The 25,989-nt window shown below is 38.5% G+C and overlaps 1 protein-coding gene across 1 annotated transcript in view; it reads left to right on the forward strand.

Moving 5' to 3' along the window:
- Positions 1 to 4,684: 4,684 nt before the first annotated feature.
- The window catches only part of PAPSS1 (3'-phosphoadenosine 5'-phosphosulfate synthase 1), a gene marked incomplete at both ends in the record, with an annotated part of 41,661 nt that continues 20,356 nt past the window's right edge, over positions 4,685 to 25,989 (forward strand). The window contains 6 exons of the mRNA XM_081999755.1: positions 4,685 to 4,744; positions 11,751 to 11,865; positions 15,370 to 15,605; positions 16,901 to 17,039; positions 19,131 to 19,249; positions 25,783 to 25,896. Of these exons, the coding sequence (XP_081855881.1) occupies positions 4,685 to 4,744; positions 11,751 to 11,865; positions 15,370 to 15,605; positions 16,901 to 17,039; positions 19,131 to 19,249; positions 25,783 to 25,896 (783 nt within the window). The remainder of the gene's footprint in view (positions 4,745 to 11,750; positions 11,866 to 15,369; positions 15,606 to 16,900; positions 17,040 to 19,130; positions 19,250 to 25,782; positions 25,897 to 25,989) is intronic.

Below are 25,989 nucleotides of genomic sequence, written 5' to 3' on the forward strand. Positions count from 1 at the left end.
TAGAAATTGCTTCATGGTCCTACTTCCAGTGTCAAAAAATACTTGAGAAGAGCTTGAACAAAATACTTAATCTGTTTAAAAGGCATTCTAAAGTTCTCGCTTACCAGAATGGTGTCAAAAGAAGAATGATTTAGATGAGAAATAAAGTTAGGAAACAATCCTGACAGAAGATCCTGACAGAAGAGTGATGAGACTTTTCTATGTTGGAAGCGTCATCTACATTGAAGATGATCTTTCTCAAAAAAAAAAAAAAAAAGGAAAAAAAAAAGGAAAGCTGCAGCCTGCATGACTACCTGAGATACACTGCTGTGGGTATTTTTCAAGAAAAAAATAATTGAATAGATACATCTTTACACGACCATGACACGTCATCAAAATTTGATCAGAATGCTTACCAGAGAAGCAATTCCACTATTAAAGGAGTTTCTACCCTAACTTCTCATTTTATTGAAAGTCATTACAGTAGGTATATTCTAGAGAATGCTTCAATAAAACTGTTTTTCTTCCTAGAAATAAGAGAACACGCATCTTAAAGATAATATTTACAGGTAAGGCATATCTGGGTTTGTATATCAGTCATATACAAGGAGGTGGTCTGTCTTTAACAGAAAACTTTGATGCTAGTCTGTAGTCAAGTCTACTTCAGGCATTCCTTCTATGTTATAATTGATGTCTGGAAGCAACTCAAAACAATCTTGTCTATTTTTGAACATGCTAAAGCTTAATTCAGCTCTGTTGTTTCAATTTACATCTTGGGACAGATTGCCTGGTGAAACACTGTATTAAAAAGTAAATATCAGACATCATAATTTTTTAATATTATGATTAAATATTTTTTCTTTAAAAAGCTGATTTTCCCCCTGCAAATTTGTAGATTTCTTCAGAATATAACCTAAGATGAAATCTTCTCATCTTTCTCCCAATGTTGTCAGTAGCTCAGATTTTACTGGAGATTGAAACTGTATGGTGACATGTGTCTTTCTGATAATGTTAAGTAATGCACATTGGGACTCTTACTATATGTTTGGGATTGATTGGTATTAGATAGTGTAACTGGCTATGCAGAAGCTAGCTCAGTAGAGAATTATTTTCTATGGCATTATCCCTGTGTAGAATTGAAAGGACTTCCCTATGAGTTGGTCTGGTTGGTCCACATTTTCATATGTAGAATTTGCTCTGGGCTGTCAGTCCTTCTTCAGGGGTATTATGCGGGTGTAGGCTGCTTTGTCTACAACGTCATCTGTGCTCAGGGCCTGTTTTTCTCAACCTTCAAATCAGAATCTAACACAATTTCTTTAACTAGAACCCATGCTGCCTATAAAGATTCTAGTAATTCCTTTTCAACAAGTACCTCCATTTCTATCTAATTTCGCTTCTTGAAATTAAGCACAACAGTAGTGGATGTTTTGGTTTTGTTGCTCCTGCAAGAACATTAAATCCAAATTTATTATGGTCATTTTACAGAGTAGCTCTTTGACAGAAGTAGTCAGCATCACAATCACTCAAAAGTACTAAAACCTCGTGGTTCTTACAGAGGTAGAGTGGCTCTTCTTTTTGGAGGCTGAGACTAGCCAAAGACTTAGCTCGTAATATCATTTCTGCCATCACTCTCTTACCAGACTTTAACATTTAGTTAGGGCACAGGCACGCAGCAGATTAGCTCCGTAAAGAAGGGTTGCAAGAGCACCCGCTGTTATGAGAACAATTTTTGATCTCAGGTTGGAAGCAGATTAAGAAATAACTGCAGTTCATCAGAGAATGCTTATTGATTTGAATTTTGCTAAGAGCTCCCACAGACATTTGCTTTTCACGTTCAGAAGACACCTGGCTTGGATCTCTAAATCAATCTGTCATGAAAGATTTCAAGAAGTGGAAATGGAACTTACCCCTTAATAGACATGCAGAACTTACACATAACCTTACAAAGACTTCATAGGCTGTTCATTGTCCCCAAATCCTTGTATAAATCAACATAATTTTGCTTCCTATGTTTAAAGAATGGTCTTCTCACCTCCCTTTTTATATAGTTTAAGGAGGTTAAGATTCTAGAGAGGAGAAATGAATGGGCAGTTCCAGGTGGACTTATATGTCAAACATCTGAACACCAACAATATACTTGCATTTTCACTGAAATAGCATTGACAAGCACTGATTAAATACCTGTGATTGTGACATTAGCCTCTGTAAAATACATAAATGTTGATTATTGCCTGATATACCTCATCTACACACGTGGCTTTATGATATAGTTAATATCTATATAGTATCTATACTATATACTCATATGTATTTATACATTATTTTAGATTGTTAGTGTAATCATAAAAGGTGATCTGTTTTAGGAATTGCTGTTCAGGAATGTTTTTTTACTAACTCTAAGATTATGTCATCTGTTTGACCACCAGTATCTATATTTGCAGTCACACTTCAGATTTCACTAGTATATGGTCCATTCATCAGGGTTTTTGTAATATTTTGTTGAAGGAATCATGCAACTCCCTGCCTTCAGTCTGTCTGGGCAGTATTGTGTATACATTTTGATTAATACAACTGCATTTTCTTCTCTTGTGATTTTTCAAATACAGTTGCCTAGAAGTTTACACAGGTAAACTCAAAGCCTCATTTTCTGAACCTTCAAATCAGAATCCAACAGAGTTTCTTTAGAAACTAGGTGGCAAAAAATATCCCATGATAATGGAACTCCTTGCTGGCAAACAGCTGACGAAGGCAAAACTCCTATGCAGATAATTTAAAAAAATCCAGTGTGTCTTGCTCCCAGTCAATGTGTGAGCATTACAGGGGAGCCAAATGTACCTGTAAGGAGTCACTTGCATAGTTAAGTGGGCTGCCTGTGTTTTTTGATTTAATTTACAACTCTTGCAAACTACCGCCTTCCCACTATTGTCTCGCAGACTGCAGAATGAACAGTACCCATCTATATCAATAGTTAGAATAAAGTAACAGTAGAATTTTAAACAGAATGTGATTGCAAATAACATTTAGAATTACGCTTAATCCATGTGAAACAACATTGTGCAAAGCGCAGTTAACCAAGCGTGCCCTAGACATAACTGAATAGTCAACAGGGGGAAGCCCTCAGCCCATGGTTCCAGGGCAGTATGCTGCTTCTCTTTCCATGCTTGGGAGAGCATCGGGTGAGAGATTTCGCTAATTAAAATCCAGGCCCTGCCTCTGTCACTTGTTTGTCGTGGTCAGAATGTCTGTATACAGCCAGGGACCATCTTCTGAACAGTTACTTGGCAGCGCAGCATGCTGTACAACCTTGTTGTTCAAGTCAAGCCTAAATAAATAACTGCAATTCTTGTATTTCTTAGTTATGTTGTATTAATCTGTCTGACCTTCAAATGGCCTGAGAGCATTTATAATTATTTTTCTTGATTTCAGAGAGGTCATCTACCTCGCATAAGGATTTTAAGCTTTTAATCTGAATTTCATAATATGCTTTAAAACCAATACCTCAGTATCTTTGGAAGGATGTCTTTCTGATCTATCAGGAGTAAACATTTATTGACAACGAGGGCCTCTATTTCCTGTTTAAACTGTCAGAAAACAATCAATCTGCAGACAGATTGTAAATGGGCTAATATTTTTATCGTAAATGCAAGTCATGTTAGTGCAGCACCATTTCTATCTTAAGATTAGAACTTAAGTGCTAAAGCAATTCCTTTCTTGAACTCACAGAAATGGACTAACATTTGCACATCAGATATAACTCCTTGTTATTATAGCATCATCTCTACTTTAAGATTAGCACCTGAGTGCTAAAGAGATTCCATTCTGTAAGTACGGATCCAAGAACCTCTAGTTCTCTATTCACAGTAAAAGTCATTCCCTAGAACACAGCAACGGGATTAGCTTTATTTGTTGGGGAAATCTTTTTAAGGCGGGAGATTTCATCGAAGCGATCTGTGCCTTCCCAGTCACTCATGACTGCATCGCCACCGGTGCCCGCTCTGCTGCTTCTCGGCCTGTCACAGGCTACAACTTTGCAGCACGGCCCGATCGCTCTGCAAAGGCAGGGGAAAGAGCGCTCTGCTTTGGCTAAGGTTGTGGCTTGCCCCCGTCACAGAAAAATGAGATGTGCGGGCACTGGAGAAGCTGGGGAGCTTCCGGGTCACTGCTGCCCGCGGGGCATTCCGGCAGTAGGAGCAGGCAAACGGCCTCTAACTGCTGCCGTCGCCTTCGTTTCCAAACAAGTACGGCTGACTGTGCAATCCCCACGCAAGCGTTAATACCTCCGTAACGCCGCCCAAGCGTAACGTTACCGCGCAAAGCGCGCAGGAACAGAACGAGCCGCCCGCCCGGGCGGGCAAAGCGCCGGGCCAGGCCCCCCACGCGGCAGAGGCCCCGCCGCCCGCCAGGGGCGGCAGCGAGGGCGTGCCCGCCGCGGCGGAAGTGAGTTCCTCCCGCGGCCGCGGCGCACGCGCATGGCTGGGCTCCTGTCCCCCCCCGCCCGCTCGCTCCCTACTTCCCTCCTCCCTCTCTCCCCAGCGCCCTCCCTCCCGCCGGCCTGCGGCTCCTCCCTGCACCACCTTTGGCCGAGTCGCGGGCGGGGACGCGCACACGGCGCAGCTCCCCGGCGGCGACTTCATCCGCGTCAAGCATCAGTGGGGAATAGCGCCTTCTCCCTCCTCCCGTCCTCCTCTCGCTGCCCTCCCCGGCCATGGAGCTGCCCGAGAGCCAGTGCAAGAAAGTCAAGCTGAGTAACAGGGTGCCGAGCTGGGTGAGCGGTGCGCCTGTGGGCAGGTGGGCGTGCGGGGGAGCGGGGCGGCAGGAGCGGAGCGGGGTGGAGCGGGCAGGGGCAAGAGGCGAGGGAAGGAAGGAAGGAAGAAACGGCCGAGCTCCGTGGTGATGTGGCAGTGGGCGGCAGGGGGAGCCGGGGCGGGCGGGGGCTCTCTCCACCGCTCCCTGCCGCCCGCGCCGGGGCCGGGAGGGATGCGGGGCGGCGGTTGCTGCGCGCGGGGCGCCGCGAGCCGAGACCGTTAACGGAACGGCCGCCCGAGCTCCCTGAGGGGAGCATCGCCATGGAGCCTGGCCCCGGGGCGGGGGGCGGCTGCGACCCGAACCCGGAACGCTGGTTTTCCGTCGCTGCCCTCAGGCAGGCGGGGGCTGCTTGTGAGGAAGGGCAGGAAGCCCCTGCGGAAAGGAACGGGGGTCTGGGGGTTTTATCTCTGCCTCTTCCGCCGTGAGTCCTGAGTTTCCAGCGTTTTGGAAGAAGGAAGACTTAAGAATGCGATGTACAATGTGGCCATTCATAAACCTGGGTTGGCCAAAGACTGAGGTTCTTTGTATGGCGGGTGTTATGTGGAAAACTGTCGAGACAGGGCTTAAAAAAATCTAACCAAAGCCTTCATTCTTGCTTATAAAGATGGGGGAAGATCACTTTACAGTGAAGACCAAAAAATGCAGCTATTTAGAAGATACATTGCAGGCTTTTGCTGAGAACATTTGATACTTTTGATGATGCAAGACAAGTGAAAAAAACAAAGTATGATTTCTTTCAAACAATGCTGAGCTGAAGCAGATGAGAGATAAGATCCAGAAAACATTTGATATGAAAGTAACAGTGTAAAACGGTCTTTGAAGTCTTGCTGTGAGTAGTACAGGCCACAACTTTTGTCTTAAAATGACAGATCTATTAAAGAAGAAGAGGAGAGTCTCATGGTTGCCTGAAAACTGGGGAAGTTGGTATTGTGCTAAAAAGCATTCTGTAGATGTTGTGCCTGTCCAAGCATCTTCCACTGTGTACAAGTTCAAACTTGTTAACGTAAGAGAGGAATTGATTAGTCCCATTCTTTCAATTTTATGAGGAAAAGGCAAAATCTGATGTTAGGAAGATAGGGAAGTAGATTGTGTTTGGGGGAGGGTAACAAAGTGTATTCAGAAGTTACTCTGTATCATTTAATTTGTCAGAAGCAAAGCCAAGATGTATTTGTCCAAACCAGGGAAATTCTGTGTTAAAAAAAAAGTTAACTGACATTAACTGTGTGCTGAGTTCACTTGAGGTTAGCAACCCCCTCTATGTTACGTGGCAAGCAGAGGAAGTCTTCCGCTTCTCCCTTTTTCTTCAGAAGATCTCAGCTGAAATCCTCTTTATAACCCAATAAACTTCACCAAGAAAAAGAATGCTGCCGATTCACATGCTCCACAGCCAAATATTCTGGCACTTCTGACTCTGTGTCTGTTCGGCTGAGAGCAAAATCAAAGCAACCTATTAAACCTCGATGGAATCGGCAGTCCCTCGGAGAGTCGGCAGAGCCTTGACTTCCAAATTTTCTGTGGGCATCCAGCACTATTCAAAATATACCTCTGTCTGTGGAAATGCCCTTGCCAAACCCACCTCTGGGCACAGCAAACTCCAAGTTAGAGCAGCACACAACAAAGCCGCAAATACTGCCATTACACTAGTGTGATAGGAAGACTTGTGGAATGCTTTCTTTAATGTAGCTGAAATTCCTAACACGACTGAGGTGTTGCATCATTTTGCAGGTAACTGCTAATGGGAACTTGCTCCAGTTCTTGTTTCTGAGAGCATATTCAGCAGAGGCATTTCTGGCTTAGTTTTTGTCTGTTCCCTCTGATGCTGGCCAATGACTCCACTCCAGCACTGGTGAATAAGCTGCCTCTGCTTTCAGTCATTTTGTTACTGCAGCAGGTGGCAAGTGATGATACACGCCGTATAGTATGGTTATCACGGAGTTGCTTGTATCTGCAGAACTGTAGAAGATTCTGGCTGCTTTCTGCTGCTGTGATTTTTGAAACTGCATTAGAACATCTGGCTAGTCTGTATAAGTGGTAGGAGAGCATGCATTTGGTAGATTGGGTGGTGCTACATGCAAAGATGTTCAGATGCCTTATTGTGTCAGTATCACTGTGGCAAACTGTCTTCTGGAGGGCAGTTGTGAGGATAAAAGCAAGAATTTTTGTTGTAAGTGGGAGAAAATGTAATGCTGTAGGCTATGGCAGAATATGGATTGGTGAATTGATATTTTTTTAATAACTGTAAAACATCTTATTGTTCAGATATCATTTCTGGGCTTGCCCTTCTTTCCCAAGCATAGTTGTTCAAATCAAAGCACAAATCTTCAAACCAGAGTTTGAGAGAGTAGCTATTGGAAGACACTCCTGGCAGATCTTTTGGTGAACAGTTTCCTGAAACCTCATCTAAATATGCGAACAGACTCTCAGGTGAAGTGCTGTTTTTTTAGGATCCTTGGTAGTGGAATTTTTATGCTGGCGCTATGTCTGTTCTCCTTGCTTGTGTTTGTATGTAGATAAAGAAAACGAGCAATGTTCAGTCTGCTTGAGTTGCTTTTTGGCTATTGAGGAGGAGAGCACTTTGGAGGGAAAAAGAAACCTATTATTTGGTTATCAGTGCTGAATAATAAATGTCATAAAAATGTGTTGCTATTGGGGTATCCTTGGCTTATATGAAGCAGATGGTGAGCCAGTTAGCAAATGGCCTAGAAATTATCTGGGATTATTGGGAAATGGGAAAGGCATTAAAGAGAAGACTACATCTCAGAGGTGATGCTAGATGTGTTACTGTTGTTAACTTGTGGGAACTGTTAGATTGGGGAATCAACATTTTCATCTTAGAGCAGAAGAATATGGAATTAGTCACAGCTTCTTGAGTATATACGGCTTGTACAGAAACCATGCCTGTTCTTTAGATAGTTCTTTCCTGATGCTTCCAACCTCAAAGCTGTCTCAAGTTGGTGCTGTAGCTTGGAGAATCTCTGCTTGCCTTTGAAAGCTTTACGTCCTGCCCTAGAGGTCTGGCTTTGCCAAAAGTTAAAATTTAATGTAAAGTGCCTATAGAAGCACAATATTTCATTGCTGCTCTGAAGTAATGAAGAATGGCTTCAGTTTATGCCAGTGTAGTGATCTGTCTGTTAACTATGAAACAATTAAGCAATAATCTTTTCTTTCTGCTGTCTTTTGATCTTGGCGTTGCAACTTGGGTTTGCTCTTCTTCATCTGGATGTCTGATCTGAGTTCTTATATCAAACATGTTTGGCACCCATAGTTAGATTTGCCTTTGGCAAAAAAAAAAAAAAAAAAATTACAGTTGCAACTGGACAAAACATCAAGAATAAAATAAGAAAAAAAAAATTGATCAAGTCTATCTTGGCAAATATTTACATAGAGAAATTGACAGTTAGTATTTCCTTTTGGTACTCATCTTTCTTTTTTCTGTTCCCATAGTTCTTACTAGATGTCTGTATCCATTTCCGTGGTCCTTCCTACCTGCAAAGCTACAACGTTACCTTTATGCTAAAAAAAGCTGCGGAGTCATCCTTCCTTGCTCTCTTATCATTACAACTCTTCAGTGCACATCTGTGAAAGGCTTATTGCTTTAATACTCCAATTTTTTAATCTTCAGTGCAAAGATATTTGCCTATTATGGCACTTAGTTTTCATGTGAGAAACAAACTAGCATAGTGGGGGAGAAGGGAAGGACATGTCAGCCTCAGCTGACATTACTGTTACAATGAAACACGGTGGACTGAAGCATTATTTCTAGTTAACAGGGTGAGTAGGAGGGAAAATATTAAAATGCAGCGTTTGTATAAGTGGTGCAGAAACACTTAAGGTGTAACACAGGGTGGAAGAAATATTTTTGTGGGCAAGTCAGAGAGGAAATTTCTCGTGGCTGTAAAAAAGCAGATAAATAGACCTTTGAAATTAATACCCTTTTTTTCATTAGCCCCTTTACAAAAGTCTAGTGTGTCCTTTCAGTAGCAGCTATTATAGTGAATGTAATTAGGCTAAGAAGTTTAAAGTAGCTTTTTTAAAGAGTCCTTGTTCATCACGTTGGGTTTTTCTGTTACCCATTTTCTTACGTTTCATTTCTTTTAACATTGATAATATGTATCTTCAAGGTGAGTGATGCTTTGATGTAGTGTAAAAGGAAATGACAGTTCTTTACTTCTGCGATCGTTTTGGATGTTCATTTAATTTCAGCAGTTGATACTAATCAAATTTTTAGCCAGTATTCAAATTCCTGTACATAATAATTTAAGAGCACACCCAATGTGAGCCACTGATTTTTGCTCCTGAGTATTTTTCTGGCCATGTTAATATTTGTAGTAAGTGTATATATCAGGGATACTAATTAAAAACATAATGTTGCAGATCCAATGTTCAGCTTTTGTTGCTTAGTGGTGGTAGTGAATCATATAGTAGCGAAGTGGATATGAATAGGAAACATTACTAGGGGTTTTTTTTTTTCAGCAAGGGAGAATGACTTGCTAAATTATTAACTCTTTTCGGAGCACCTCTGTAAAAACCTGTTTTCTGTTGGAAGATAAGGAGGATTTTGCTGCTACTTTGCCCAGAGTAGTAATGAGCTGTCTTGTTTGTGCATGAGCATATAAACAAAAGGTGGGGCTGCCGGGGATGAGCGTGTTTTAGAATGCATGCAGACTGTTTTGGCACTTTAACCTTTAGTCTTAGATGCCTGCTTCTGAAGTACAGATGGGTTATGGTCCCACCGCTGAGCTTGTTGGCGGCTCTGTTGCACTAGCATGCCTTCTACGTCAGCAATCTGTTGGCCTTCTTGTTGCTGTGATTTGTCATCCCTGCTTATTTGGTACTTGATACTTTTTTGTTTTTTCTGTTTTAAGGTTGTGTCTTTTTCATTATTTTAAGAATTCCTCTTGCCTGCTTCCTCAGGGTTTTGTGTGTTGTAGGCCTAGTGCAATACCCTCATCAGTTTCCTTGCTGCTTTGCTAGTTCTGGAAAACAAAGAAAACTGATATAACTTAGAGAATATGAACTAGAGGAAGTCTCCTTGGATGAGGCATTTGACCTCCAGAGTATGAGAGTCTGATAATAGACTCACTGCCAGAAGTCAGAAGGAAAGCATATGTATTTTTATGTTTTAATGTAAAAGAGCTTACTGAGACAGTGGCATGGGAGCTGTGCTTTGAGGCTGTCTTCTGTTTATTCAGTGCCTGGTACAATGCAATACAACTGGAATTAATGAGAAAGAATGTTGCTCTTAATGTATTAGTTTGAATTGCTGTGTGTGTTCATTATGCACTGTGTATCTTTCTTTTAATTGAAGCTAAGCACTTAAATTATTTTTGTTGTTTTTAATTCCACAATTTATGCATTAGCTCATGGAGATCTCAAATTTTATGTAGTGCATACTTGTTTCTGCTAAAAGAAGACTTCGAGATTTTTTTTTACTCTTTGGCTTCTGGTTTTAGTTAGCTGTGTTGCACTGACTTCGTGTGCAGTACAGCTTTCTTTTAGGAGATAAATTATTTGAAGAGAACATGATCAGCAAGTGTAACTTCATTTTGTATGGTTATAACCTGTTTGCAGGTGATGGTTTCTTATGGGTTGGTATTCAGCCTTCATCTAATTTTAGGTGCTGGACTGTTGCTACTGAATTACAAAGTTGTTGTATTTAAAAATTTGAACATCTGTTCCTACCTTGAGTTTCTGTTTGTATTAACTGTGAGCCCAACTGTGTATAGAAGTGGGGACGTACAATCACACAAATTCCTAAGTTCCAATTAAGTTATAGATAAACTTTTGAAGTGTTTTCCTACAGAAGAATGATGTAGCAGCAGTTCTTGAAGCCACAAGTAGATACTATTTTTCTGTTAACCCTACTTTGTGGTGTCTCTCTCTAAAACTATGAACAGCTCTCTGCTACTACTCTGTAGATGAATATCCTCCCTTCTTTTTTATTAAATGTCATAATGTGCTTTTTTTAAATGTCACAAGTGCTTTCCTTTTCACTTAGCACTGATACAATAATGAAGCAAAAGACAGTGCAAATGTCTTGCAATATGTTTGTAAGCAGGAGAAGTCAAAGCATTACATATACTGCTAATCCTTCCCATCCCCCTTTTTTATTAAGCCTTCTCTTCTGTTTGATTGTTCATGCTCGCTCTGGTTATCTAAGGTCTTGATGTTTTATGAACAAAGTTCATATAACTAGATGCCATTAAAGCCTAAGGGAATGCTGAGGCTGATCTTCCTGTGGGTTCCCTCACCTCAGATTGTGAAATGTGTTTGACAGCAGTGTCATCTTGCTTAAGTTATTCATACTACAGCTTATTATGATGAAAAAATACTTTGAAGAAAGTCTGTAACCAGCTTTGTTTTAATGAAAATTATATTACAACCCCCCCATCTTTTTAAGTAAAATCTTTAATTAGTTGCTTAGAAATAGTACTTCCTTAAAACACTCAGAATATATGATAACTGTCCCAATGTTGGAGGCTGAAGATGTCATAGGTAAAGGCAGAGTGGATTGGAGGTGTGTCTGCTGAACTGAAAACTGGGCCAGACATGCATAGTTGGCAATGAAAAGGGTGTTTAAGAGTTAAGAATGAGCCAATATTTGGCTGTTTTATGACAGAAACCTTTAGCTCAGAGAGAATCCATTTGTTCTTCTTAGATGTAAGTGACTAGAAGTCAAGTCTAGCAGTTCATCTCTATAGTTGATTTTTCTTAAACAAGTTGTATGTGGTCAGCTGACTGATCTGGCAATCCCAAGGTTCACAGAAGGAACACGAGGGATGTGGTTTGCTATGGGTGGCTTTTCTAATTTTATTTGATCTATGCTGCAGTGTTGGATTGGGTATTGTTTTTGCTTCCATTGGTCTGTCTCCAAGTCTTTCTTTGTGCTTGTGAATAAGTTTTAGTATGCCTTGCCAGCTGACCCATTCAGAAGTTAAAGACCTAATCAGCTGCTTCTTTTACAGGGAATGCAGAGGGCAACCAATGTTACCTACCAAGCTCATCATGTCAGCAGGAATAAGCGAGGCCAAGTGGTGGGAACAAGAAGTGGTTTTCGTGGATGCACAGTGTGGCTAACAGGTGCAGTCATGGATTTCTGAGGATCTTTTTGTTTTAGTTACTCTTCTGAAAAATTACTTAGCTGTAGCTTCTTTTTTTCATGCAAAGTTAAATGTTTGTGGAATCGAAGACCTTGATGCAATTTTATTACTGTTTTTACATAGACTAGCAAGAAATTGCTCTGAGACAGATAGTAACTTGAGAATGTATTTTGTTCAGTGCTCTATGGGCATTGTTTATTTCATACTGCCTGCTGCTTATTCCCATTGAGTTTTGGAGTGTATGGGGTTTCTTTTTGTGTTTTAACCAATTCTGGCTTTTCTTACTGTCTGTTTTACTTATTAACAAATGAAACCTAACTTTTTTTTTTTTGAGTCTGTGTTTCTGAATCTTTTCTTGTAAAGGTCTCTTTGCTTTGAAATATTCTTGTGTCCTTGGGTTGAAATGATGCTTCAACATAAAACTATGCCTTTGGACAGCAATTGCATATTGAGGCAATGCATACTGGGAGTTATTTTTGAAATCAGCACAATGTTTTTTTCACTGAATTATTTTAATGGTAAGAAGAGGGATAAGTAAATTCTGGAAGACAGCTTTATTTCATAACTGTGAGGCATTTTTTTGTTTTGTCTTTCAAAGTTCCTGGAAGCTTTAACATATTTCCTTTGTAGATTTTTGCAGTTAAAACAGAAAATAAAAAATAAATAAAACAAAATGTGTTATTGAATTAGTTTGTAAACCATTTTGGGCACTGTTGTATTGAGATACAAAAGATCTTCACAGAGTATTAGAGAAACTTACTACACTAAGTAAAATTTGTTTCCACTAATGTTAATGAACATGTGTGGAAGGTAAAGCAGTAGTTGATAACAAATTGCTGAGAGCCATTCCAAACAGATTTGATATGGTAGCTTGCTGTCGTGTATTTCTTTGGTAAAAGAATTTCTCTCCCTATTTCTGTCACGTAGCTCCTTGAGCATTGTCTCACAATGCTCAAATGATCTGATAGGCTGCCTTTCTGTTTCTTCTGGTAATTCATTAATATCCCTTTTGAAAAAGGTAATGATAAAAATGTTTTCTTAGTTATCTACAGGCAACATTTTCCAGTCGTCATTCCTTTTAAAGAAATGTAATCTTAATGTTCATTTTCCTTTTTTTTCAGGAGGAAGAAGGGTGGTGGTAGAATACAGAAAAGTAGGAAGGTTGTAAGGTATTGAGAAGGGTGTTTTGGGGAAGCTAGATTATTGAAGGTGTTTGAGGACTAATGTTAGGTAGTGAAATGGACTGCAGGTATTGAAGTAAGCAATACTACCCATTCTAGAACTGTGCAAACATGAGTCTTCCAACCCTGCTAGGTTTTAGAATAGAAGCTGAAATGGTGGTATACTCCCTTCAAGATTCTCTTACCTCATCAGCACTCATGGGGTGGGAGTGTACAGAAAGTTATGTCAGAGACCACTTTTCATTTTTAAGCTGAGATTTGAGAGCTAAATTCTAATGCATATCTTGTGCTGTCAAGTCAGAGGGTCATAGCAGAAAAAAACCTGAGGAGTGTATAAAAAAATCTGGAAATGCATTACTTTAATGTGTAAAATAATATGCAATTTTAAGAGTGTAAGTTATTTTAAAGACTTGTCAGCTCAAAAGCTGTTTTTAAAATTCGTTATTATATAACCTTAGCATTTGCATTTCATTACATATTGGAGACCAAATGATGTATGAAAAGCTAGAGCATTTGAGTGAATAGTAAGCTAGATGCGGGGAAAAAAATTGCCAGTCAAAGACTGGGTCAATGAGAAGTAAATGATGAAGCTGCTGAAATCTTAATTTGGACTGTCATGCTCATTTTCTAGAATGGAGGTGTACTTAATTGTTGCCAAAAGAAGACTGTTCTGTTTCCAGCCTTGCTTTCCTTCTTTTGCCTTGCACAAGCTGTAGTGCTTGCCCAGCCCAAACTTGAGTTGATTCAACTTGCTAAATCATCAGTGAACTTAACACAGCCTACACACACGCACACAAAGGTGAAAAAAAGAAAAAAGATTAGCAAACTGAGTGGGCTAATGGGCACCAGAGGTGGTGGAATAATAGCGGTAGGATGGTGTGAGTGGAGAGAGGGAGGGCAAGAGAGCAGTACCTCCCCTTTTGGAAGCTGGTTCTGGCCTTAAGTCATAACATTCAGCTTCATCATGTATAGCTCTTGCTCTTTTCAAAGTAGACAGGTAAGCACTGGCACAAGAAACTTGACTTGTCCAAGAAAGCATAGATAATTTTTATAGGTGATGATGATACGTCATGATTCACAACTCTGCAATTTTTTGAGAGCTTTGAGTATAAGCCAAACCGTACTGAAATCTGAGAGACGGATATGGGGGCTTTTTTGGGAGAGAGGTGTCAGCTTAAGTTCTTATTCTTTCAGTAGACTGCTCTGCATCTTCTGGATATTAAATTGAGTGAAGGAGGAACAAATGTGATGACTCCTCTTCTTTAAATTACCCATTTAAACTATTGCAGGTTTCCTTTGCACTTTGTGTTTTCTTAGAACATGCTTATTAGCATGATTGTCATCCTTTGTTGTAAAGGTCTTGGAAGTAATACCAAACTGCTGTTTTGTGTGATTTTTTTTTTTTTTTTTTTTTGCTTCTTTCTCTGAAAGCTAGAATAAATCTTAACCACCACCGATAAAGATAAAAATATTTTTCTTCACCCACTAGTGCTATGTTTTTTTAGACTACCATTACCTTTTTTTTCCCTTACTCAAAGGATTAATGTCATCTTATGAAGATTTGAGTTTATGTCCCATTTAGGAACTGATGGCTCTGTGTAAGCTGAAGCATGTGGTCTAGATAAACTCCTGAAATCTAGACTGGAAAATTATTTAAATACACTTCCAATTTAAAGCAAACAGTAGACTTTTTTTTAGTTACCAATAAGGCTTCTCAATTGTTTAAAGGATTGTTGCTGAAGATTCCGAAGTGGACCAATGTTTAGTATTAAAATTGTCTCTGTTGCTAACACACTCTGGTTAGTGGAGTATGACTGCTGTGTGTGAGTCTTGAGTGAGTAAGTTTTGTGGTGTCTGTGGTGTCTAATTCAAGGAGTAAAAACAGATAGTGGTTTGGTCTGATCCTGTTTCTTTTGTTGACTGAAATTCACTTCAGTGTGAGATCTTCCTCTTCTAATGTAAATGTAACATCTTAACTTTGTGGTGGGTTTCTGAATTTAGTTTGCTCTGGTAGTAACAACTGCTAGCAGCAGCACTGGGGAATATGTACCGCCTTTATAAGTGGCAGCAGCTCTCAAGGCCAAACTCTTATCTGCTTCTAATTGCACTCTGTGCCTTACTCTCCCTATAGCTATTGTCTTTGTTAAAGACACTTGGCTTATATTGCAGGTAAGCGTCTCTGAAAGGCATTGCTGCTGATGCCTGTTGCTTTGAGTTTTTCATACCAGTAGTGGTACATGTACTACAATTTCCTCTAACTTGTTTCTATGCTTATATATTTTTCTTCTTATTGAATATTCTAGGTCTATCTGGTGCTGGGAAGACCACAGTGAGCATGGCACTGGAGGAGTATTTAGTATGCCATGGCATTCCATGCTACACATTGGATGGTGACAATATTCGCCAAGGCCTTAATAAGAATCTGGGTTTCACACCAGAAGATAGAGAAGAAAATGTCCGTCGTATTGCTGAGGTTGCTAAACTGTTTGCAGATGCTGGTTTGGTGTGCATTACTAGTTTCATCTCTCCTTATACTCAGGTAAATGTGAAAACTCTCTAGATAAAGTGTAGGGAAAATACAAAATGCAAAATGTTACTCATAATTTTAGCTACAGGAATCCCATGCTGAACTTAGCCAGAATCAAATGCTTGCTTGCTTTTTTTGACATTTGTGCTTTCTAGAGATGATTACTCACATTTCAGAAACATTAATCTTAAATATAAAAAAGTTTACTTTAGTCCTACAACTGGAACTGTCCTTCAGTCTATTAGGCAGAATTATCAATATTGAGAAAAACCCCAAAATTAGAATATCATGTTTGATCCATCTAGATTCCAGTACTTTATAAATAGGCAGACTAGGTATACACTTAACCTGAAAACTTAGTTAAATCGTTTTTAAAAGCAACTTTTCCTTCAGTGAATGAATGACGTGAGCTCTATTTTTACCAAGTGGCTTAAGAGAAAAATGTTTAATTGCCTGCAGTTCTTCTTACTTTATTTCATGCAGTGTATACAACATCACATTAGATAACACTGAAAATTAACCTAAATCCATGTTCCCATTGTTTTGTGAAGAACTTTTTTTTTACCTGTATATGAGAACATGGATGGGAGAGACAAAAAGGATGTGTGAACGCCAAGTGTCTTGAAGAATGACCCAGGGGCTGTAGCTCAGATGTTTCACAGCATGAGAAGGTGTTATTTCTTCAGTTACACTGGTACAAACAGTTCTTCTGATAATAACTTGGGGAACTCAAGATTCTGCAGTAAAACAGAAGTCTTTACATATGAGGAAAAATAACCATATTTAGTAAGAGGTGGTTTTAGTGGACCTTTTGAAAGTTTTTTGTTCTCTAAATGAAATTCAACAATTGTTTCAATGCTTGGCAAGCCATACAAATAAAACAATATTTGGAGTATACAAGTCTCATCAGATTAATTATGTAGAGAAATCTGGTGCACTGGAGAGAAAGGTGGTCATATCAGGAACAGCAGGTAATCTAGGTAGATGTAACTGTTGGGGATGTAACTCCTAAGATAGAGTGCAGAATTTTCTATACCTGTTCCTATGTCTGAGTTTGTGTTTGTCTTTTTTTTATAAATCGCATTAATGTAAAATATCACAGATATTCATGTCAGATTTTACCATGTGATGAACTGTAGCCAAACTGATGTAGCTTGTAGGGCATCAGTTGATCAAATTTCTTTTTTCAAACTTTGAAAACTTTTTTTTCATTTTACTATCAATTTCTTTAAAATTAACTTTGAAAGCAGAAAGTCAATAACAATATGTGGGTGCAATCTTTTAGTTTTTTTTCTGTTTTCTTTCAGGATCGTAATAATGCCAGACGAATTCATGAAGGGGCAAGTTTGCCTTTTTTTGAAGTATTTGTGGATGCTCCATTGCATGTCTGTGAGCAGAGAGATGTTAAAGGACTATATAAGAAAGCCAGGGCTGGAGAAATTAAAGGTGAACCTAGATGTAGTCACATCCTTTCTACATAAGTGAAATGTTGGTGTAATTTGACTGCATGTAAGACTCAAGTCTGTGAGTCTACCACCCTTCAAAGCAGCATGGGTTGGGGATAGGACTGAGCAGAAAATTGGGATCGACTTTCAGCTCATGCAACTGACCAGTTAAATGTATAGGACAGGAAAAGGATGAAACTGGCTGTCCTCACATCAAAAAACCTTGAGCAAATTCCATTGTTTCTATTGCAATCTCTTATGATTGAGGATTAGTTCATCTCCTTTGTGTGTCCGTGGAATAGTTAAAAAAGAGCCTGATTCTCTCTAACTTTTATAAAGAATTGCATTAATAAGAGTTACTAACTTTTTCCAAAAAGTAAAGCATGATCACCATCTTTTTGTAAAGACCACTAAGAACACTTGTGAAGAGACTAACCTTTATTTTGAAACTAGGGTTCTGTGCTAGTGCTCATGAAAATGATTTCCAATCCCCACCCTCAAACAGGGACTTAAGTACAGCCTGCAGTAAAAAAGCCTAAATATGTGGTCACTCACTGCAAGTATTGTTTCAAGTGCTTCTTTGCTCTGTATCATATTATAATTTGTGGAGGTTGATGATAGCACTTTTTACTTTGATTAAGAAGCAAAGCAGTTTTAAAAGTAATCACTTCTAGGGGCTGAGTTTGCAGATGCTGCAGTGACAAACCCACTATTAATCAAAAGTGATATAAAAGTCAAGAAATCTAAGACATTCCACATGAATGGTTGCTTGATACTTCTAGTACTACCAAATACATGATGTGAAGACCAGGAATACATAAGGCTGAACTAAGGTTTGCTTAGAATCAAAGCAAGATGGCTTGAGATGGCATGATACAAACATATAGTTCTGCACAGAATTCTCATTTGTGCTGTAGAACGTCCTTCATATTTTGTTAATTTTACAAGCCCTGTAATGGAATTGTGTTGCTTTAGAAGTGGTAGTGAGGTATACAGTGCCTGAGTAAGCTACAGTGGCTGTACCTTATGACCTATCTGATATATGAAGGATGAAAATTAAATGAACTTGCCTGCTCACAAGGAATGTCAGGAACTGTTATCTTCTTTTCTCTGGCAATGGTAATGGGACACTTTCTTTGCCCCTTATTCCCACTCCTCCAGTAATCAGATACTAATAAAGTACGTGGTTTTTGGAACAGATACTGGCCTTTCTTTATCACATGGGGTACTGCAGCAGTTGATCTTTTTCTTAGGTGGGGAATTAAGCTACTAATTTTGAGAGTATTTAAGTCTGAATTGAAAAACTTGAGTTTTGATGTTTGCATTTGCAATTGTAGAGGATGCAGATGTTCAGCAGCTGTGGCCCAGCTGCTATTTCTGCTGCAGATCTGACTTGTAGTGCTTACATGCTTTGCTTGTGGACTTGATTTTTCCTCCTGTTTATGCCTGATTAGTCAGAATCTCCTCTGTGTCAAAGCAGGTTGCTAGCCAAGTAGGACAGAACAAGTGTCACTGGTAGCTTGTACCTATTTTGTCTGTGGCAATAGCTATTAAAACTATAATAAACACATACATCTACCTTACATTAACAGCTATCTTAAGATGGGTATATTAGTTAAACTAATGTAATAGGTGTTGGAATTCCTTACTCTTCAGAGTGCTGCTTGGTGGCATGAGTGTAAATTTACATATATACTGGCTGTTCAACATCAGGCTTTGTGTTCAAAAAAACCCAACAACAATCACAGCAAATAATGAAGGACAGGTGATGGTTGACTAACTCTGGGTTGATATGCACAGTTCTTCTGCCAGCGCTCCTTTTTTTATTCGGAGTATAAATCAAGTAACTTCAACAAAAATGTGTTATGTATGTGCTGCAGAATGCTGAAGACTGATGCAGTCATGTAATAGGACTAGCAGACGGTCTGGTAAAGAAAGCCGCTGTTGATTTCCCTAAGAAATCCTGTATTAAGGAAGCTAAAACTCTGTGCTCTTGCCTGTTGCTTTGGTTTATATCTAGAAAACTATCTGTGAACAATTTTAAAATCGAGTCCTCTTCTGGAAAAAGTAATTTAAGAGTTTTGCCCTACAGGTTTTACTGGGATTGACTCTGAGTATGAAAAACCGGAAGCCCCAGAGCTTGTGCTGAAAACTGATTCCTGTGATGTGAATGATTGTATACAACAAGTTGTTGAACTTCTTCAGGAGAGGGTGAGCAGAAATGCAGATATATCATAGTAACTTTTTTCAAAGCATATGTGCCTGCTATCTGAATGTATGTGCTGCAAGAAGCAGAGGCAGGTTTTAAGAGTTAAAGGCTTATACATCTTTAAATTCTAGCTTTTAAACTTGTCCTATTTTGTGTTTCCTTATTAAACCTAAACATTGCAACAACATTGACCTCTAAGTGAGATAAGATTCGGATGAGTGGAAAATCAATTTATAGTACCATGTAAACCATATTACCATGATAACTGGTAGGGAGAGAAGGCTGTCTCAGTTGTTACAGAACCAATGATGAATACTGACTTTAAAATTGGTTGCTAGCATTTGTAAAAGTCTGAAATTTTTTTTACTGTGTCTCTATAGCATACAAATTAGTATACACTGCAGATGTGAAGAGACAGGGATGCATTTATGCAGTAATTTGAGCTGGCTTGGATAGGGCTGCTGTGGTTGTGTCTGGTTTCCCTTGTTTCCACTGTTTTTCTTGCACTAGTAAAAGTGGTCCTGCAATTGTGTAATGACCAGTTCAGGAAGCTGATCTTGGCATGGCTGAGTTGAGTTAATGTTTCATAGCTTCTGAAAAGGTAGGTCTTTTTCCTTGTTCACACCTGCAATCTACACCATCCCTTTTGAAGCCTCCAGGCCTCCTTCTGTTGTCTCCTAAGTGGATTCAGCTCATTATCCAACTTAAATAAACAAAAAACCCCACAAAGAAGCAAACAAAAAATGCCCAACAAACAGAAAACAAAACAAAACAGATAAAAAAAAAGGTCCAAAACTCACTAAAAGTGAAGGCAGCCATGAGATGGCTTTATCCTCTTGAAACCATACCCCAGAATTTGGTAATCTTCATATAGAAGAAATGTGTCTCCTTACATTCTTATCTATAGTCAGTGGGTAGTAGGATGACACTTCAGATAATTATTTTAATTTAAATACTCCAGCAGACAATTATTCATGTGTTTTTTGTGAGGTGGATGTTCTGGAAATTTAGGATGTAGGCAGTAGCTTGAGTAAAGCTCCACCGAGTGTTCAAGTTGGTACAAGCAGAAGACCTCATCATGTAGCCAACATGGAGGTAATTTTAACCCTTTGTGCCAATACAGCTATAGAGAGATTTAGTCTCTTGTATTTAGATTTTCAAGAAAACTCTGTTCTATCTTTTCACTGCTTGCTTAAGGTTGCTCAGGAGATAAGACAGGGCAGAAAACCACAGCAGAATTCTAGATTTTTGCCCTAATGCTCATCTGATTATTTTTTGGAAGAAAAAAGGAGTGAGCTGTGTAGGAGTCCTACCTAGGGGAGCTGGCAGTTCCTGACACTGGGAGGCCCTGCACCTCCTGCTCAAAAGAACAATTCAGTACATTTCATCACTGTAGAAACCAATGTAACATGTGCCAGGATAGAGATCCCCAGTCTTGTGTTAGTATGCTTGGTACACAGTGCTGAATGCTGGCTAGTGGCCCAGTCAGCTTTGCTTTGTCCTTTGCTTAAGGCACATTTTAACACTTTTTTTTTTTTTTTTTCCTTCTTTGTAGACAACAGCATCATGAATGCCAACATATCTTAATGGTTGCTTACTTTAATGAGAGACAATGAAACCAAGGCATGGCTGAATAGGCATGTCTTGTTCTCAGGATATATTAATACAGTGATACCTCGATAATATAATTTCTGTAGGTTTTATTTAGTTGAAACAAGCCGTGGCTGTGTTCTTCTTTAATAATCCATTGTGATTAGTAAAGAAAAAGACCATAGGCCAGCAGCATTACAAATAATTTGAGATGTTTGTTTTGTTTCAATAGCTGTGAAAAACTTTGGGAAGAAGTCTGCTCAAAGTATTCGTAATCCCTGAATTTCAAGGACTGTTTTTATACTAGTTCAGGCAATAATGGCAGTAAAGAGAAGGCAGCTGGAACTGTATAAATGTATGTTGAGATAGAGATAGACATACATACATATTTATTAAGAATTTGAAACATTGTTCTTTTATAGGTGGTGGAATTATTTGGTTCTTAGAATTTTTTGTAATATTTGAAAAGAACTCTGAAAGAAATTTATCAGGTCTTTTCCAAAAACATGTTCAATCCTCTATGGAAGAAAAAGGGAGGTAACCACACAGAAATAGGAGTAATAAGCAGCTGTTGAATCTGGAAAGTTTTTGCATGGTGTAACTTGGTTTTGAGTGTCACCTAGCTTGGTTTCTTTGCAAGTAAATGCAATAGATGCTTCAAAGTTCTTTTAAGGGACCTAGAAGGCAAGGTGCTGATGAGTATCTCCTAAAGCTACTGAGTCTGAGTCATATGAAAAGTTCCTTTTTTTTTCTCAACTGCTTTCAGTACTATACAAATTGGTGCTTGCAAATTTTTTTTTTATAAGTCAGAAAGGCTTGCGTGGCTTTTGAGCTTGATAAATTTGGCTTTCAGTCTGCTGATGTCTTCCAGTGGAGTCAGACAAGCCTAATGCAGGTGTTTGACTGTAAATATTTCATTGTTTTCATTCTCGTTTTTCCTGTCAACAAATATAGCTGATCCAGATCGTTGCACAAAGTTCGTATTTCCTTACTATGGAATAAGTTTAATATTTAGCCCAGAAAATATTTTCTGAAGAAGTCATATCTCAGGAATGCCACCTTTATTGTTAAATGGAGTGCAAACGTGTACAAGGAAAGCGTTGCATTTCCAGTAGGTTAACTTTAAACTTTTAACTACCTTTGTATAAAAGTCCCATTCTTGGGGACATCAACATAAGGCAGCTCTGCAAATACCACCCCCTAAACTGGAATCTGATTATGCACTGCTGCCACTATTTAGATCAATCCACTGTAAGTGTGTATATACTTTCTGTCCCTTTTTCCATCTCCCACCCATGCCCCGACAGTTACGGCCAAGTTCTTATCTAATCTTAGCATTATACTTATATTTGGGAGTGTGGTCCTCATGGTATCTTATAATACTAATTTCCCAGCTATATTTGCACAATTCCCTGCAATTGTATTCAAATTCTTTATTTTGGAGTAGTGAGAATTTGGAGCAGAGTGGAAGTTAGGGGTTGTTCTTTGTTCTTTATAAGGTCAGTTTCTTCTTTTTAGGATGTGAAGCTTGTGGCTACTGGTTCCTGGAAAATATGAAAAAATAGATTCTGCTGTTCTGTACATCTGGGGTTTTTTTGTTTGTTTGTTTGTTTTGGTTTTGTTAGCTCAAAATATACTGCAGCTGACACTATAACAACATAATGAGTCTCTTTGGAGAAAAGTTCTCAGTCTTGTCTAGTTCCTCATTCACGTATCAAAAATTTGACAATAAAGAATACTCTGTGAGATCACCCTGGTCATCAGCATGAGTTACAGCAGGCTCCAGAACATCTTTCAGTATTTTTTAATGAGAAACTTGCAAACATGGGAGCTTAGTTTTTTTAATATCTGTAACATTCATGTATGTTTTACTATTGTAAATTTACTATAAATTGTACTATTTACTATAGTATGGATTTACTATTTTTGAGGTGTATGTGCCTTGATTTCTTCTGAAAATATAACTACTGAATGTTATAGAAATAGAAATAGATTTCAGTAGCTCAAATTGGTGAAACATATAATTTTGGAGTTGTTATTGAAGAACAAGCTTCAGCTAAATTGAATTGTATAATCATGAAATGCTGTGATAGTGTCATCTCTGTCACTTGTTTCTTCTGCTTTCTTCTCTTGTTTTTAACTTCTGTATTCTGGGAAAAGACACATTCAAGGTTTTGGTTCAGAGCCATTCTATGTTAATTGCAGAGCCTTCAGTTAGGCAGCAATCATCCAGTTAGATCTGATGACAGAGAGCTTTGTATGAGTATTTCCTAGATGTTTTTGGTCAAAATTATTTAAGTTGATATGTACTATATAAGCTAAACATGACTTATTTTGACCAAAACAAATGTGTAAAGTGTGTCTTTACACATTTGAGAGAAATAGCAGTGAATGGCTGGGGTCAGAAATTCCTCTTGTTGGCACAAGAGGAGTGTTTCTATGGCTCAAGTGAATTTAAAATGTGATAGAACACAACTGACAGGCAGAGAAGAGGCCCTCAGTTCAGAAAATTGTACCCCTCTCTGTTAAGATCCTGACTGTCACTGCACTTTTCTGTTTTCCCTGTGCTTAAAGCACTGATAAACTCACCTGCAGGCTGTAGGTACCAAAACTTCAGTGCTTATTATAGTCAAGCAAATACTTCTGTTTGTTTTTTCCATATATAAATAATTCAGTGACCTCACACCTCAATTAATATGAACTTATAAGACTAGTCAGTCATTAATGTAAATTGGATGACACTTGTGAAGGCCTATTTACCAGAAACTTGCCTGAAGGCACTTTTTTTACAGACTGTTGAGGATGTTAGATACCATCAGCAAAGAACCTACCACCGCAGTCTGAGGCACATTCCCATAAAGCATCTAGTTTATTTTTTTATTATTCTGCTGTTATTCATATGACTGCATTGAGAAATAATAAATGTTGAGGAATATTGTGTAAGTTGTCCTTTGGTAGAATTAACCTTTGAGTAAAGTTACTACCTTAAAGTGGTCACTAGGTGGCTTGCTAACCTAGCATTTTCCTAAAATTCATAGTTTAAAGACTTATGGATTCCTCTTGTTGCTAGTTCTTTGTTTGTTTTGGTTTGGTTTGTTTTTTTTTTTTTTAATCTGTGCTGTTGTTTTAAATACCATTTTGATGTCTGCAAGGAAGTCTAGGTTTACCAACCCTACAAATTCTCTAAATCTCTGACTCAGTGTTGCTAGAACTGTCTTTAAGCTTTTTACATCCTTGTAACAAGGTGGATTATTGACAGAAACTGCACTGCAAAACCTTTGCTTTCTCCATTGCTTTGCCCATTAGTGAGACACTAAAACCAGGATAATATTTGGAGATTCTAGCGTGGTAATGAACTAGAGTCCAGAGGGCAATCTTCTGTGAAGCAGTATAATGTGTAGTCAGTCATTATACTTGCTTGTAAGGTCTGCTGTTCTTTACAGCAGGCAACACCTTTATTTGATTCTGGGCTTATTGCTGTGGCAGAAGTCTGCTGCAGCTGTCCTGGGCTGTAATGCTGCTGCTCAGGCAGAGAAAATAGAAGGCAGGTTTTGCCTAACTTACTGTTTAATAAAATCAGTGTCCCAAATGATGTCTGATATGTAATGGACTGAGCTTTTCCTTATAAAACACAATTTTGAAGTGCTAGTTTAATTTGCTTTCCTTTTATTTGTCCTTGGAGATATGAATTATGTAACAGCCAGTGAGACTTCCCATGTCTTTTTACTCCAACAGACATTTTATCTCCCACTTGCTTTCATCATCCCACTCCCTTTGTTTTATTTTCCATGGAGGTAGTGCCTAATGTCTGATAAATGCTTGGGCAAACTTTGTGTTTCCTACAGGCATGCCTGTTTACTCTGGGCTGCATATACTGGAAAAATAAAGATAATTTATTTATTCTTATTATGAGTTTGTATATATTTTGCTGTGAGGATGAGCTTTATTTTCTCAAAAAGTAAAACATTACTTTACAAAAGTTTCCAAAACTCTGAAAAACCTGTTTTAAAAAGAGCTGTCGGCTGCTTTTCACTGACTTTTTGCTACTGAATATCACTGGAACATTTGACTGGCTTTTGACATTTTTCACCATCCTTTGTCAGAGGAGACTCTTTAAGTTTTATCATGATCACCTTATCCCCCCCCTTTTAAAAAATTATGTCTTTATGCTTATATTAATATCTTATGGGAAGTTTAAGGCCTTGAGTCTTGAGCATTGTGGAGTGAGAATGACTTGTTTAAAATGCATGGAGGAAAATTTTTTTTTTTAATTTATATTCTGTGGTATTCTGGTTATAAAACTAGATTTCAGTCCAGTGCGCATATATGTATATATATGCACAAATGGCCTCACACTTAAATGTTCTAAGTGTTAGTATATAGATCAGGACACCGGTGTTATGTCATTAGCTATAGGTAATACATTTAATTTCTACTTCTGTATTAATCACTTTCAGTTGAGAAAGATTTTTTTTTTTCTTCTTACCTCCATGTTACCACTTCTAATGTATGTATGAATGTATGTATAGTGAAAACTTAAATTTATAAATGCTCAGTCTCTAAAACTTTTTTTACTTCATTAGAAAGTATAAAAGCATAGAGTCTTCCTTTCTGCTGTAGATAATGTAGGCATTAATAAATCATAAAAACTGCACTGAATGCAATAGTTAACTATTTACTAGGTAAATGTTATATGGGGTACTTAAGGTTTAATAAAAAAATCTCTTGTCAGAATGTTTCACTTTCGTTACTCAAGCCAGCAGCTTGGTTAGCAATATATCATAATCTTGGAACAGTGCTGGTTTTTAAATGAGTAAAAATCACTTAACGAATAAACACTTGCTACAGAGTAGTGCAACATTAGAATTTTACTTCTTGACCACACGTTCAGTGTCCAAGAAGCATTCTGAGCAAACATTAAGTTCTGTTTCTTCCTTTTATACAGGACATTGTACCAGTGGATGCCTCTTATGAGGTGAAAGAGCTTTATGTGCCAGAAAACAAGCTGCAGTTGGCCAAAACTGATGCTGAGTCTCTGCTAACCTTGGAAATAAATAAGGTATTGTGTGTTCAGTTGTTTCATTGCTGAAGCTGAGAGTCTGCTCAGTGGAAGTAGGTATTGTTGAAACACCTGTACTGGTTACAGAATGTA

The sequence above is a fragment of the Phaethon aethereus genome (assembly GCF_964289735.1).
Source record: "Phaethon aethereus genome assembly, chromosome: 4".
NCBI lineage: Eukaryota > Metazoa > Chordata > Aves > Phaethontiformes > Phaethontidae > Phaethon > Phaethon aethereus.